This window comes from Meleagris gallopavo, chromosome 12 (genome assembly GCF_905368555.1).
Source record: "Meleagris gallopavo chromosome 12, MGAL_WU_HG_1.1, whole genome shotgun sequence".
Taxonomy (NCBI): Eukaryota; Metazoa; Chordata; class Aves; order Galliformes; family Phasianidae; genus Meleagris; species Meleagris gallopavo.
The window spans coordinates 1,652,453-1,667,780 of NC_139415.1; the positions used below are offsets into that span (position 1 = coordinate 1,652,453).

The window sequence follows — 15,328 nt, forward strand, 5'->3', positions numbered from 1 at the left end:
TGAGCATCTCTGGGTGTCCCCACATTGACTCAAAGGGGGAAAAGCTCCGCTTTGGGGCACAGTTGAGGACTGAGAGGGCATCCTGCCCCTCACCCCAGTGTCAGGTCTGCAGTGCTGGGGGGGTCTTTTGGGTCCACATCTCTCTTCTGGGGCCATTTCACAGTGGTTTTATCTAACCCTAAAGTCTGCAGGATTGGACTCAAAGCATTGGAGTGGTGTGAAAACAGAGGGTGAAAATACTGCTGTAGCTTTTGATCCTGATTGGGAACAGTGGCATTTATTGTGATCTAGGGGATATATAGTGAGGGGTTATGCTTCAGGGGGAGCAATAGTTTGGGGAGGGGGCATTTGGAGGGGTATTTTGGTGGGGGAATATTTGGGGGAGCATTTGGAAGAGGGCATTTGGGGGGTCGGGGTATTTAAGAAGAAGGTATTTGGGGTGATGTTTGGGGGAGGAATTTGGGGAGGGAGGATTTGGGGAGGGGAGACATGGAAAGGGTTTTGGAAGAGTGTATTGGGGGGGGTATTTAGGGGGAGGTATTTTGGGAGGGTGGATGTTTGAGAGGGGCATTTGGTGGGGGATACCTGGGGAGGTTTCTGGGTGGGGATATTGGGGGGTGGGGAGGAGTTACTTGGGGGTTGTGTTTGGGGAAGGCGTATTTGGGGAGGGGATGCTGGGGAGGGGATCTTCGAGGGGTTCATATCGGGGAGGGATATTTGTCGGGGGGAGGAGGAGATAGCTGGGAGGTGGGACACGTGGGGGAGTATTTGGGAGAAGGAATTTGGGAAGGGAGATTGGAGGGGCTGGGGGAGGATGAATGCGGGGAGGGCTATCGGGGGAGGTCTCGAGGTGCGGGGAGGCTTTGGGGCGGGATCTGGGATAGGGACACTCGGACACCCCCCCCCCCCCCAAATCCCTCCTCCCGCTGCCTGCGGGGCGGGGGCAGAGGAGGCGCTTAGGACCCGGCGTCGCCCCCCAGATCTCGCCGCCCCGCAGCGAGCGCGGCCGCCGAGCCGAGCCGAGCCGAGCCGAGCCGAGCCGAGCCGAGCCGAGCCGAGCCGAGCCGAGCCGAGCCGAGCCGAGCCGAGCCGAGCCGAGCCGAGCCGAGCCGAGCGGCGCCGAGCCCAGCCGAGCCGAGCGGCGCCGAGCGGCGCCGAGCCCAGCCGAACCGCGCCGGGGATGGGCAGAGGCGGCGGGCCGGGGGCCGGGGGCCGCTAGCGGGGCGGCGATGGGGCTCCGCGGGGCTTGGGGGCTGTGGGCGGCGCTGAGCTGCGCCGTGTGCCTGCTGGCGGCCGGGCAGGAGGCGGCGGGCGGCGGCGGCGGCGGGGAGCCGTGGCGGCAGCTGATCCAGTGGGAGAACAACGGGCGGGTGTACAGCCTGCTCAACAGCGGCGCCGAGTACGTGCCGCCGGGCCCCGAGCGGCCGGGGGGAGCCCGCCTGGTGCTGGGACGGGGCGGGGTGAGGCGGCAAGCCGCCCCGGTCCGCAGCGCCTCGGAGACGGTGCGAGGTCACACGCGGCACCCGTTCGGCTTCGGGCAGGTGCCCGATAACTGGCGGGACGGGCCGCTGGGTGACGGCGGCGGAGCCGGGGCGGTGCAGCGGGTGAGGGCGGCGGGGCGGCCGCGGCAGCCTTCATCCTCCTCCTCATCATCATCGTTATCATCGTCCTCGTCGGCATCGTCCTTTGCCTACGCGGCCGCGGGGCACGCCGCCTACCCGCAGCCGCCCTTCGAGCAGCACGAGGCGGCCCCGCGGGCTTACGACGAAGCCTACACGTATTACCGGGGCGGCGGTGCCGGCGGTGTGGCCGTGGCTGCGGCGGGGGCCGGCGTGCTGTACCCCTTCCAGCCCCGCGCCCGCTACGAGGACTACGGGGAGGAGCAGAGCCCCTACAGAGCGCAGGGCTTCTATCCCGAGCGGCCCCACGCCGCCCCGCAGGACGGCCTGGACCGCCGCTATTCGCACAGCCTGTACCACGATGCTGGGCTGCTCCCCGAGCACGGCACGGCGGATGCGTACAGCACCAACCAACGCGGCACGGTCATCACCAACGATAACCTCCAGCCTCCAGTTGGGTCCCAGCCGGTGAGCGGGACGGCTTATGGGAATCAGTATCAGCCCTACGAGGCGCAGCCGCCGTTCCGGGCGTTGGAACCCTATGGGGCGGTGCGTCCCGATGTCTTTGTGCCTGCCAGGAGCCCCGAGGTGGCACAGGCTGTCCCTGACAACCAGGCACGGCTCAGCGTGGGCAGCGTCTACAGGCCCAGCCATGGAGGACGGGGTGAGTTGTGGGGTTCTGTGGGGCGAGGTGATGCTCGGGGTGCTCCTGGCTCTTGGATGTAGCAGCTCCGGGGTCTTTGAAACAAAGTCTGGTGGGGATGTTGTCGTGGTGTGGTGGGTGAGGGCTGTCGGAGACACTGTGTGATGTGGGAAGAATGGGTTGGGTGGTGGAGAATGGAGACGTGTGTATCCCAGTGTGGCCAGGCATAGAGTAGGTCTCTGCCTTGTTCCAGGTCCTGCTGTGTCCATGGGGTTGATCCATGCCATGACCCGGGTCCTATTGTGTCCATGGAGTGGGTTGATGCCATGTCCCAGGTCCTACTGTGTCCATGGAGTGGGTTGATGCTATGTCCCAGTTCCTACTGTGTCCGTGGGGTTGGTTCCGTGCTGTGTCCTGACCCTACTGCATCCCTGGAGTGGGTTGATGCCTTGTCCCAGGTCCTACTGTGTCCATGGGGTTGGTCTGTGCCACGACCCAGGTCCTATTGTGTCCATGGAGTGGGTTGATGCTGTGTCTCAGATTCTGCTGTGTCCATGAGGTTGGTCTGTGCCGTGTTCCGTGTCCTGATGTGTTTGTGGGGTCTGGTCTGTACCATGTCCCAGTTTCAGCTGTCTCCATGAAGTGGATCAGTGCTATGTCCCAGGTCCAACTGTGTCCATGGAGTGGATCTGTGCCATGTTCCAGGTCCTACTGTGTCCATGGGATTGATCTGTGCCATGACCTAGGTCCTATTGTGTCCATGGAGTGGGTTGATGCCATGTCCCAGGCCTTATTGTGTCCTCGCAGTGGGTCAGTGCTATGTCCCAGGTCCTACTGTGTCCATGGGGTTTGTCTGTGCCATGTCCAGACCCTACTACATCCACAAAGTGGGTCTCTGCCTTGTCCCGGGTCCTGCTGTGTCCTTGGGGTTGGTCTGTGCCATGACCCAGGTCTTGCTTGTCGATGGAGTGGATTGTGCCATGTTCCAGGTCCTACTGTGCCCATGGGGTTGGTCTGTGCTGTGGCCAGGTCCTGCTGTGTCCATGGAGTAGATCTGTGTCCCAAGATCTCCTGCACCTATGGGTGGGTTTGTGCTGTTTCCCAGGTCTTTCTGTGGCCATGGAATGGGACTGTGCGGTGTCCTACAGTTGTGGGTTAGATGTGTACCGAGGGATGGGGACACTGTGCTTTGTGGGGTGGTTTTGTGCCATGTCTCAGGTCCTCCTGTAATTATGGGATGGCTCTGTGCCATGTTCCAGGTGATCCTACACCTTTGGGATGCACGTGGGCGAGGGTCCTCCTGTGTTGGTGGGTTGGTCGTGTGCCACATCCCAGGTCCTCTTGTGTTTGGGGGGTGGTTTTGTGCCTTGCCCTGCGTCCTCCTGTGGTTATAGATGTGTGCTAAGGGACGGGGACACGCTGTGCTCAGGGGGTGGCTGCGTGCCGTGTCCCTGCTCACCCTACACCCATGGGGTAGAACATCAGCCCCAGCCCTCGAGGGAGACGTGCAGCAAAAGTCCCAGCAGGGACACCGCAGCTACGCGCCCTACTGACCCCAATCCTGATGAAATCCTGTGGCTTTTGGCTGAGTTGTGCTGAGAGTGTTTCGCTCCGTGCTGAAACGTGAGGAGCGACAGCCTGGGGGATCTGCATCTTGCCTGCCCCATGGGTAACCCTCCTCAGCTGGAGCCTCTGACTCAGTTGACCCCGTAACATCCAGCCCGGCCCTGGTTTCTGGGAAAAGCCGATCTCAGATGGATCCTCCTTGGAGAAGCCGTGCTTCGTCCCAGCCCCGTTGCGTGCAAACAAGTAAACACGGCATGAGTGGCCAGCCTGGGTCAGCGAGAGGTCTGTGCAGCCCCACAGGAGATGTGTGGGAAAGGGTTTGGGGTGGCAACACTCAGGTCATAAATAAAAAGAAGGAATTGGGATCAACGGAGCCTCCAAGCTGGAAGCAGGATCTGACATAGGGACGGTGACACGTCCCAGGGGCTCGGGGTCACCTGTCACCTGTGGAGCCACCCTCCTTTAATTGCTCCCAACTTTTGGGAGCAGAACCAAGTGTTAATTATGCTCCTAATCTGTTCAAACACCCCTAATCCTGCCTGGCTCCGTGAGGAATGCTCGGCATTCGCTGCTGGCTGGGCCACCTGGGGGTGAGCGGAGCGATCCCGTCGCCGTGCCTTTATCCAGGTGGATCTGAGGGGCTGACAGCGGCCTCTCCCCACCCCAACCAGCATCCTGGATGGACGCAGCAAGAAGCTCACATCCCTCCAATCCGACATGTTGGGTCCATTATCCCGACCCCATACCTGGAGCCGCTTCCTCCGGCGCTGGGAAGAGCGTGGCTGCGCCAGGAGGCTGTGGAAAATTCCACCCTCGGAGGGCACGCGAGGCTCCATGGTCCCTCCAGGACCACGTTTTGTATGAGCAGTGCCGAACAAAAGGCTGATTTTATGGGTTTGACCTCATCTCCCTCTGGCCCCGCTCCGAGGGTGAAGGCAAGCGGGGTCTGTCTGTATTCTCATCCGGCTGCAATACTGAACATGTGAACTTTCTAAAATAAAAACAACCCGGCCCTCCTCCTCCTTTCTTCCTCCCAGTTCTCTCCTATATATAGAGAGATAGATTTTTGTCTGTTGGCTTTTTGTCCTTTCCTGAAGGCTGTGACTCTTCTACCTGCGGGAAGCTTTCGGGATGACGAGCGCAGAGCGGGCGTCGCTTTGGGCGAAGCTGAATGTTGCAGAGCAGTGAGTCAGCTCCTATGAAGCCGAAGTTGGCCAAGACATCTGGCCGTCTCTGCAGACAGAAAAGAGGGAAAAATCCCGTTTTCGGTTGATTTTTTTCTTTCTCTGGCACCGCCTCTTTGCTTTCCAGCCTTCTGGCCTTGAGGTCTGCAGGTTGGTTTTTTTTCGCTTGGATGGGAGCTCCCTGCTGAGGATGCTCAGGTTGGGATGCGTGGGGTGGGGGTGCCGGGCTCCTCCTGCCTCCACATGGCTCCCATTAACTTTATTTTCCCTGGATGGCTGTGTTTATACGTGGGTCACTTAGCAACTGCTGGGCCCAGCACGTTCCTCCCCGGTTCCCACCGCTTACAATGAAACCTGTGGCCCCAAACCCTTTGCCTGGGGCGATGCTCCCCAGCACTGCGCCCGTTCTGCAGATGGACAAACGGAGGTGGGAGCAATTGGGATGGATACGGGATTCCTGCGTCTTTCGGGTCTCTTTTGCCAGGTTGGATCCTGCTTTCTCCAAGTGGTGGATGTGCACCAGCCCTGGAGGTGCCCAAGGCTGTGGATGGGGCCATGGGCAGCCCCAGCTGGTGGGGGCACCCAGCCCACGACAGGGGTTGGAGCTGGGGGGGGAATTGCAGGTCTCTTCCAACCCAATCATCTCATGATTCTCCCTTGCAGGGGGTGCTGGGGAAGGGGCCAGCCCCGATCCCTACATTCAGGCTCGTAAAAGTGGGTTTTTTCAGCTAAGCCCTGCACACCTGCACAAACAGCACGGCGGGGAGCAGGCCTGGCTTGGTATTATTCTAATTTTCACGGTGCATGAGAAGGAAATCTTCTCTGGCAGCTCCCTGGGCAGGCCGAGAGGCAAAGGGGAGGAGAGGAAAAACAAACATTTTCTTGCTGTGGTTGTCCCTTTTTGGAGGCAGGAGCTGGGGGCTGCCAGGTCCGGGTTTGCAGGAGGTGGAAAAAAGCATAGGTCAGCAAAAAGGAAGATCTGGCCGGGCTGCTTGGGGCGTTCGGTGCCCACAGACGGGCTGGGATGGTGACCCTACAATAACAGCGGGGCCGGCATCACTTCTGGGGGGGGGGGAAATCCTCTCTGGGAAAGGAGTCGGGTTTCTCTGCTGAGCATCCAAGAAGTTACTGTAAACAACAGCACAGAGGAAGAGTTATTCTATAAATCAGAACAAACGTTTCTCTCCCAGCATCTCACGACGGGACAGGCACCAGCTGTGGATGCTCAGCCCCGAAACGCAGCTCAGCCACCCCGTAGGGTCTCGTTTGGGCGCTGTTGTGTTATTGTTTTGTTCAATTTTGCAAGGGTAAAACTGCCTTCGGTCCTCCTGCCTCCCCCTCGCCCCACAGACCCCCCTGGGCATTACATCAGCAGCGATGACCAAGCAGCGGGGCAGGAAACGAGCTCCAATCGAGTGACGTGATCCCTCGAGGGAAGCCAGGCTGGGAAACAAGAAGGCATTGTTCTTCTTGCCCGTGGAAAAAAATGGAAAATAAAGGGGGGGAAATGGGAGGGAAAAAATACAACATGCTGGATGGTCTTGGTGCTAAGGGAGGAGCTGGACTGGCTTATGGGGTAGGGATGGGGACGGTGAGGGTGAGAATGGGGATGGGGTGAGAACAACGAGGGTGAGAAATGGGATGGAGATGGGAATGGGAATGGAGATGGGATGGGGTTTAGGAATGAAAATGATCAGGATGGGAATGGGGATGAGGATGATGAGGATGAGGATGAGAATGGGGATGAAGATGGGAATGGGGATAGGAAGAGGATGGAGATGCAGATGGAAGTGGGAATGAGGGTAGGGGTGAGAATGGTGCAGATGAGGATGGCAGGGGGGATGAGGAAGGGGTTGGTGATGAGAATGATGAGGATGAGAATGGGGATGGAGATAGAGTGGAGATGGAGTTGAGAAGGATGAAGATGAGGATGGAGATGAAGATGAGAACTGGGATGGGAACGGGGATGAAGATGGAGATGAAGATGAGAACTAGGATGGGAACGGGGATGAAGATGGAGATGAAGATGAGAACTAGGATGGGAATGGGGATGAAGATGGAGATGGAGATAAGAAGGATGAGGGTGAGGATAAGGATGAAGATGAGCTATTTAGCTCACAGAAAAGTGAGAGGCCAAGCATTGTTTGTCAGAGTGCAGGGCAGGGCTTTGCTTTGTAGAGGATTGCAATGAAAGAAACTGAGGCATGGAGCACCTGGAGAGTGCACCCCCACCCATCCTTGTACTGCATCCTCTTGATGGCCATATCCAAAGGCACTTTTGGGGTCAGCATGCTGGTGGTCCCAGAGGAGCTGTTGAAAGGTGTTTTTGGGATGAAGGACTGGCAAGGCATGATGCTCTTGCTCCTGCTTCCCTCTGTAAGAGTTTTAGAAATTGAAGGCACCACCACTGCTGCATCTGTCTGTCCATCTGTCTGTCTGCTCGCAAACCACCAGGCTGTGTGTCCCTCCTGCAGGTCTCCCTGATCTGGTGCCCGACCCCAACTATGTGCAAGCATCCACCTACGTGCAGCGAGCTCACCTCTATTCACTGCGCTGCGCCGCCGAGGAGAAGTGCCTGGCCAGGTAGGGCATGGGGTGGGCATCAGATGGAGCCAAATGTCTCAGGGGTGCTGGGTGTCTCTGTGTCCAGGCGACAGAGGGAGAGGAGGATCCTGCTCTGGTGCTCCTGCCAAGGGTAGTGATGGGAGGATGGAGGGGCTTGGCTGGAAATGTGGGGAGTAGGGTGGAGGGTGAAGGATGGAAGATGAAGGAGAACGGAGAATGAAGGAGGAGGATGAGGGATGGAGGGTGAAGGAAGAAAGAGAAAGATGGAGGGTGAAAGATGAAGGGAGGGTGGAGGATGAAGAGTGAGAGAGGAAGATGGAGGATGAAAGAGGAGGATTGAGGATAAAGGAAGAGGGATGAAAGGACAGAATGAATGAAGGATAGAAAAGGAGAAGGATGAAAAATGGAGCATGGAGTATACAGAATGAAGGATGGAGGATAAAGGAGGAGGATGAAGGAGAGGGAGGGGAAAAAGGGAAGGGAGGAGAAGGGGATGGGGAAAGGAAAAGGGACCATCTCCAACTTCCACTTTCCCCAGCACTGCCTACACCCCCGAAGCCACAGACTATGACGTGCGGGTGCTGCTGCGGTTCCCGCAGCGGGTGAAGAACCAGGGCACAGCTGACTTCCTGCCCAGCCGTCCCCGGCACAGCTGGGAGTGGCATAGCTGCCACCAGTGAGTTGAGGACACCCACGTGTCCCCACCGCCTGTCCCCTGTGTGTTTTCTGCTCCGTTCTGCATCTTCTCTGCTTTACTAACAGCATTTTCCCTTGGTTTTCTGCCTTGCTTCATCTCTTTGCTGCTCCAGGGTCTTTGTGGGGGTCTGCTTGCTCTGCCTCTGCTCCAGGAGCCACCAAACCTCTCTGACTAACGTCACCGCTTGGTGCTGGCACAGACGTGGGGTTGTCGCAGAGCCACTCGTAGCCCCAAAACCCACATTTGTGGAGGGGACAGCATGACTGGCAGGGGCACGGTCACCCCACTCCCTCCCACCTGCAGGCACTACCACAGCATGGATGAGTTCAGCCACTACGACCTGCTGGATGCCACCACGGGCAGGAAGGTGGCCGAGGGCCACAAGGCCAGCTTCTGCCTGGAGGACACCACCTGTGATTTCGGCAACCTGAAGCGCTACGCCTGCACCTCCCACACCCAGGTGGGATGGGGACACGTGGCTGGGGATGCAGCAGGGCTTGGAGAGGTGCTGAGGGCCAGCCCCCAAACCCATTTCCCTTCCCGCAGGGCTTGAGCCCAGGGTGCTACGACACCTACAACGCCGACATTGACTGCCAGTGGATCGATATCACGGATGTGCAGCCGGGGAATTACGTCCTAAAGGTGATGGAGGGGCTTTAGGTGGTACTGATTTAGGGTCTCATTTTTGGGAGGGTCTTCTTTACCATTCATTCATTTTTTAACATGGGCTTTTTCCCCGTTTAGGTCCAAGTGAACCCCAAATACATTGTCTTGGAGTCAGATTTCACCAACAACGTGGTGCGGTGCAACATCCACTACACTGGCCGCTACGTCGCCACGACAAACTGCAAGATCTCCCAGTAAGGAGTTGTCTGTCTGCTGATTTGTCTGTCTGAACGATCTGAGTTTATCCTTATAATGATAAGATGGGATAGAGGGGTTAATACTTTTTATCCCTTTGGGTTGGAGATGGCCAAGGGTTAGGCTGGGGGCTGGTACCGTGCTTGTATCACTCCTGCTTGTTATATGGCACTTTTTCTGCTTTCTCATTGTTTTGGGGAAAAAAATCAAAGCTGCAATGCAGATTTTAATCAAATTCCTCCCAGCTTTAAGATCAGGTTTATCAGTCCCAAATGTTTATATTTCTTCTTGCAGATCTTGAGCCAAGCGGGGCTGCCCAGGCTCCTCCAGTGCCCCACCACAAGCCCAGAAACCACCTCAAAACACCACCCACGACTGCTTCACAGTATCTAGAGAGAAGCGAGAGTGACTGTTTGAAATATTTTTATACTTAACTTTTCCTTAACCTGCGTTGTTTTTCTGTTTTCTGATGGAAGCTGATGATAAGTTTTAGCTGGAATAATGGAAGGCTTGCTACCGAGCTGGCAGGTCGCATGTTTAGCAATAGGGAGCTCGGTAGCTTAAACCTTCCTGTATTTTGGGGGGGTTCAGGCAACGCCACACACCCCACACTGCCTCCCACCAGGATGAAGACAGCAAAGAGTTGGAGGCACTTCCCCAGAAACTCGGGCTCCGTGCACAGCCCTCAGGACAACAGGACGCCTGGTTTATTATTGAAATCATTATTTTCACGAGTTGTTAAAAACAAAAAAAAAAAAAGCAAAAATCCCGACAAACAACAACAAAACCGGAAACCATTAAAACACGTTGTTCGGGGCTTCTTCTATTCCATTTTACGCGGGCTCAACACCAGGTGGCGCTGGAGGGCAGTTAAAGGAGTGGGCGCGGCTTGGAATGGTCCTGCCCATTATCTAGGCCACGCCCACAGTAGCGCACCTCCCAGCACTCCTGCGCTCCTACCCTCAGTTCTCACTCCGGTCCGCCCCGCTCACGGCTGCGCATGCGCTCTTCACCTCCCGCCCACTCCAGGGAGCGGGTCTACTTGGAGAGCACTGGGGCGAGGATTGGTCGAGCTGCGCGGGATTGTGAGACGTGATTGGGCGGCGGTGAGAAGGGGGCGTGTCCAGCCCCAGGGAAGAGGAGCCTTAGTACAGCAGCGGAAGGGAATGGGGGTGTAGAGTGAGAGGCAGCGCGTGGGGAAGGGTGAGGGGAGTGTCACTACGGTTATCGGTCTGAATACCAAGGCAGGAGCTGATAACACAGAGCACAAGCTGAATTCGGAGACCCAAGATTCGATTACTTCAAACAGACTGAAGGTGGTGAAGCTCGGAGCAGTAGGGCAGCTCTCAGCTGCACAGCAGAGCTGTAGGAGCCAAAGGAGGGGTGATACTTCGGTCAACGGGAGCCCAGCACAAGGCAGAAGGCTCAACACCCCCCACACAGCAAAATCAGAGCTAGCTGTGATAGTTTGTAAATAGTTTATTAAGGGTTAACATACAAATTAATTTTTCCTTACGCTATTCTCAGAGAATATCTGGCATCCGAAACCAGAGGGTGAGTAGAGACAGCTTCTCAGCATCTGTCCCCAAACAGACTTCGGTTCTGCTTCAGCCCCAGCAGCTGCAAGCCGTCTCAACAGGCCACAGATTCCCTTTGCCAGCACTCACGAGTCTCCTCAGTGACCTGAAGGCAGAAAGGGGAGAAGTAGCTGTGAGCTCCAGGACTCTCAGCAGGAACCACATCCCCTTTCAACAGCCACAGATGGGGCTCAAGAAGCTCAAACCCCCACCAGACCCTGGGGTTGTACAGGACCATCTATCTGCACGTGCCACTGAGACCCAATGAAGTGACCTACTGAGCTTCCAGGCTGCAGTCCCAAGAAACCAACCCAGAGTCCATTCATCCCCATAAAAGCCACTTACCTCATCAGAGGCTGCCCAGAACCCCTGGTTCTCCATTTCAAGAGTTTGTGTCCCTGCTTCAGGGTCTCTCCTGTCCCACAGGACGGCCACATCACTCCGGCCAAACCTCTTGGTCCTCAGGCACTGGGGGAGAAGAGGGCTGCAGTGGTACCTCCAGAAATCCCTCTGGTCCCTCTTTTATCGAAGTTCAGCACCACAGCCCTTGTACCCACCACGACCTCATCCCACAGAGGAGACAGTCATCACCCTTACCAGCAGCAGGATGATAGGAATGGTGATGATGATGAGGCCACACACAACTATGATGGACACGCCGTACTCAGGAAAGCCAGGGGCAGGAGGGGGCTCCAGAGTGTCCTCTGGGGTGGAACAGAGCTGTTAGCACTCTTGATTTGGGTTTGCTGTTCCCACACCCTAAAGGAAGCTCACCCACCTCCTACCGAAATGGAGTATGGATCCACCTGGAAGTCTGAGTCAGCCAAAACCTTGTCTGGCCCAACTGCAAGAACAAGAGCCTCCAGGACCTCCAGGCTGCTGGGAGCAGGGGGCTGGAACACTGCATCCCCATGGCACAGCAGGGAGCCAGGCCTGTGGAGAAGCTTGGGATGAATTCCAGCATCAGCTGGTCCTAATGAGCATCCACAGCTCCCAACTCAGTGAGGGTGTTAAGTTTGCATCTGCTCCTCGGGATGCAAAGGATGCCCACAAGACCTCCCCAGCTTTGTACCCTTTTCACCAGCCCTTTCACTCACAGGAATCCTCTTATCACCACTTGCAGGAAGCTCACATTGTCTCTCAGGGCTTTTGCCACCTAGAAGAAAGGTTTTGCTCAGCATCCCATCACTCTCCAGCCCCAAACAGGGAAAAGACATCTCACCCATACAAGCCCAGTCAAGGAGGTGATAACTGCTGGGGTTTGTGGGGTGACCACAAGGCAGAGCCCTTCCTCCAGCACTGAGGAGGACCCCAGTGCTTCCCCACCTACCACATTTCCAAGAGCCCTCCTGAGCTCCTGGTGCTCAGCAGTGAGTGGATCCAGCAGCTCCTTGCTGAAATGCCAATTGGTGACAAGGAAGGAGAGTGGGTAAACCTGCAGCTGCAGCCTGGTCCCTGGGGAGGCAGGAGGAGAGCTGGGTGAGCAGGAACAGCCACCAGCACCGTCACCTATGGGAACAGCATCCTTACCTTGCACTGACAGAGAGCTCAGGTCCACAGAGCATGTGGCAAGGGCAGTCAGTGCCTGCAGGACTGCAGTGATGTTGGCATGGGTGGTGGTGTCCAGATAGATGTCCCCAGCCATCTCCAGGTCTCCATTGGCTTTTCTGTGAGGAGAGAAGCTCTAAGTAAGGCCTTCCTCCGTCCTGCTGAGCTGCTCATGGCCATAATAGACATAGAGGAAGACCAAGATTTGGGCAGCTGCCTACCATACCTGAGCTGGCCAACAGTGATGTTCCTCACAGGGTAGAGGGCACTGAGAGACTGCATCACCTGCAGGAGAAGGAGATGAGCTCACCCCCAGCCTCAGAGCAGAGCTATGAAGATGCATTCACTTTTTGACAGGCTCCAGATGAGAAGCCATCACTCTGCTCCAACCCACTTGGCATGGGGGAACAGCTACCATACCTCACCAACCAGCCTCTCTGCAGGCTCCATCCCACCCAGCACTGTGAAGGAGATGGACAGCTTCTCAGGGTCCAGGCTCTCCATGTTGAAGCCTAGAAGAGTTGAGAATGCCATTCACACCTACGTCTTCCTTGGGAAATGCATCAAGCCCTGACCTCATACCAAAACCAGTACCAGATGGTGGGAGGGATCAAGCTGTACAGCCTCCCACAGACAGGTCAAGGATAGGATCAGATGGGGAGGTTAGGGGGAAGCCTGAGACCCCACCGCATGGGTTTGGGGTTCTGTCAATGCACAGGGAGGACACTGAGTGGCAGCTGCTCTGCTTACCATTGGAGCTGATGGAATGAGGCTCCAGCCACCAGCTGAAGGCATCATGCCCCCAGCTCGCCCCTGCCACCAGCGTGCGGATGAGGTGGGAGCTGCTGGGAGCCTCCCCCAGGAACACAGCCTGTGCTTGCACCAGCACTGAGCCATTCCTGGGGGTGAGAAGAAGGTCCCAAGGTTTGGATCTGCACAGCCATAAGGTCCCATCCCATCAACCCTAATCAACCCTACTCACTTAAACCCAAGGATATTTGCTTGGAGGAAGGTATCATAGGTGGACAGCATCTGGTGCAGCTGGAATAGAGAAGCAGCTGGTGGTGAGAGGCTCCTGTATTCATGCTTTGCCCATCAGCCCTAAGCAAGCCCAGAAGCCAGCTCCAGAGGGCTCAGCCCACACTCACCATCATCCTCACTTCTTTCTCCAGCTCCTTGTAGCTCCTCGAAGACTTTTTGCTCAGATCTTCAGTGAAGGCAATACCCAAGAGCCTGAAACTCAAGGGCAAGGTGTGCACAGGGATCTTTGTCCCCATGGATCCAGCATTGCCCGAGGCTGTCACGAGTTGCTCTGGAGTGAAGACTTCTCCTGCTACCACTGAGCTGGTGGCTGTGGGGACATCAGCTCTGTCTGCAGAGGGGTGCTGGGAGGTGGCAGGAGAAGGGCTGGACTTTGGATGAGCAGATGTGAGCAATGCTGATGCAATTAAGGTCTGAGAGCTTGGGGCATGAGTGGTGGTAATGGAAGCTAGCAGGTAAGTTGGGGATGGAGAACTGATACAAGGTCCTGCAGCAGGAGTCTTGGAGCTGGGAGGATGCACAGAGCCCAGAGTATGCTCTGGAGGTGCTGCTGGAGAAGGCATCTGGGTGGTCAACTCCATTGGGAAGCCCTGGCTCACATCTGCTGCTTTTGGAAACCAGGAAGACCCCACAGCTGCTCCATGCGGGTACACAGCTTCCGTGGCTCCAGGCTCTGAGGTTGTAGCAGGAGATATCAAGCTCTCCCCAGCCTCAGTAGGACCTGTGGTGCTGGGGAACCACATCCAGACAGGGACAGGAGGGGCTTTGGTGAGCGATGGGCCAGCCTGGTGCGCAGGGGATGGATCACTACGTTCCTCCAAGGTGGCAGCAGAGCTCCTGAGCCCCTCTGTAGGAAGGGATGGAGCCAGCACATGTAGGTGGCTGCTACTATGAGATGCAGCACTAGGAGGTGACGAAGAAATGATGTCTGTAAGCCCAGATCCATTTCCCAGAGCTTCATCCCCAATGGTGCCCACCACCAGAGCAGCTTCTGCTCCTCCAGGTGTGACAGGAGGTGTCCACACAGTGCTAGGATGGCTTCCATCCCAGCTGGATGTCCCTGCTGTTGGCAGTACTGGGGATGATTCTGGAAGGATCTCCAGTTGGGAAGTTTGCTCCAGTCTTTGGCTCCTTGTTGGGGCTGCAACATCAACAGTTTCATTCTGGACGTGGGAGAAGCTGCTGGGTGCAGGTGAGTTGGATGCAGTCATGCTGTTAGCACCCAGCTCCAGTTTCATGGCTTCAGTTGGAGTTACCAGGCTCTCAGCATCTGTGCTATTGCACAAATCCTCTTTGCCATGGAAGCAGCCCACGGTGCCCTCAGCACCCATCTGTGCCCTCCTGGATTGGCCAAGCAGGTCCCGATGTAGTGCCACCAGGCTGCCCCTCTTGTATGAGGCACCAGGGGACAAGGCCACCAGTGAGCCCATGATGTGGGGCAGAGCAGTAACAGACAGACAAACAGCCAGCACCAGGACAGCCCTACACCTCAGCCCCCCAGCAGCAGGGCACAGAGCTGGGACCGTACCCCCACGGCCACAAAACATCCTTCTGCACCACCAGGATGTGGCACCTGCAGAGCCTGGTGGTACCAGGCTGCAGCTTGGCTCTGGAGAGCCCATAGGGACAGCACAGCTGCAAAGAGGAGCAAGAGGACCTTCGTGAGACCCAACCCAACCCCAACCCCAACCCCAACCCCAACCCACCCCAACCCCAACCCACCCCAACCCCAACCCCAACCCCAACCCAACCCAACCCCAACCCCAACCCCAACCCCAACCCAACCCCAACCCCAACCCCAACCCCAACCCCAACCCCAACCCCAACCCACCTGATGAGATGAGAAGAGAAAGCACCACACCAGCTACCCAAGCCCTCTGCTTTTATCCCATTTCCAGTTGCCCTTGGCCAGCTGACCCCCATTAGTCCATCAACACCCCAGGTGAGCAACCAATGAAAACCTTTGGGCCCAGCCCCTATCAAATCAAGGATATTCTTGGGGCTGCCCAAGTGGTTCTATTCCTAGG

At 56.9% G+C, this 15,328-nt stretch overlaps 2 protein-coding genes across 5 annotated transcripts; one reads left to right on the top strand and one right to left on the bottom strand.

Moving 5' to 3' along the window:
• The first annotated feature begins 953 nt into the window (after window positions 1-953).
• Window positions 954-9,951, top strand: LOXL1 (lysyl oxidase like 1). Its single transcript, XM_010717233.4, has 7 exons — window positions 954-2,283; window positions 7,487-7,595; window positions 8,116-8,253; window positions 8,578-8,734; window positions 8,821-8,916; window positions 9,019-9,134; window positions 9,430-9,951. The coding sequence occupies exons 1-7, from the start codon at window positions 1,230-1,232 to the stop codon at window positions 9,434-9,436; spliced, it is 1,677 nt and encodes a 558-aa protein (XP_010715535.2). The 5' UTR covers window positions 954-1,229; the 3' UTR covers window positions 9,437-9,951.
• Window positions 9,952-10,524: 573 nt separating this feature from the next.
• Window positions 10,525-14,992, bottom strand: LOC104912752 (uncharacterized). Of its 4 annotated transcripts, XM_010717172.3 has the most exons (12): window positions 13,409-14,992; window positions 13,243-13,301; window positions 13,011-13,159; window positions 12,681-12,772; window positions 12,487-12,545; window positions 12,243-12,379; window positions 12,043-12,167; window positions 11,810-11,868; window positions 11,491-11,645; window positions 11,310-11,416; window positions 11,058-11,180; window positions 10,525-10,818 (listed from the first exon to the last, which is right to left on the bottom strand). In XM_010717172.3, exons 1-12 carry the CDS (start codon window positions 14,921-14,923, stop codon window positions 10,768-10,770), a joined length of 2,631 nt encoding a protein of 876 aa, XP_010715474.3. In that variant the 5' UTR covers window positions 14,924-14,992; the 3' UTR covers window positions 10,525-10,767. The 4 variants fall into 4 exon arrangements, with proteins under 4 accessions (XP_010715474.3, XP_085090045.1, XP_085090046.1 ...); XM_085233919.1 differs by having other exon boundaries at window positions 10,525-11,180; XM_085233920.1 differs by having other exon boundaries at window positions 12,043-12,379.
• Between the last annotated feature and the right edge of the window lie 336 nt (window positions 14,993-15,328).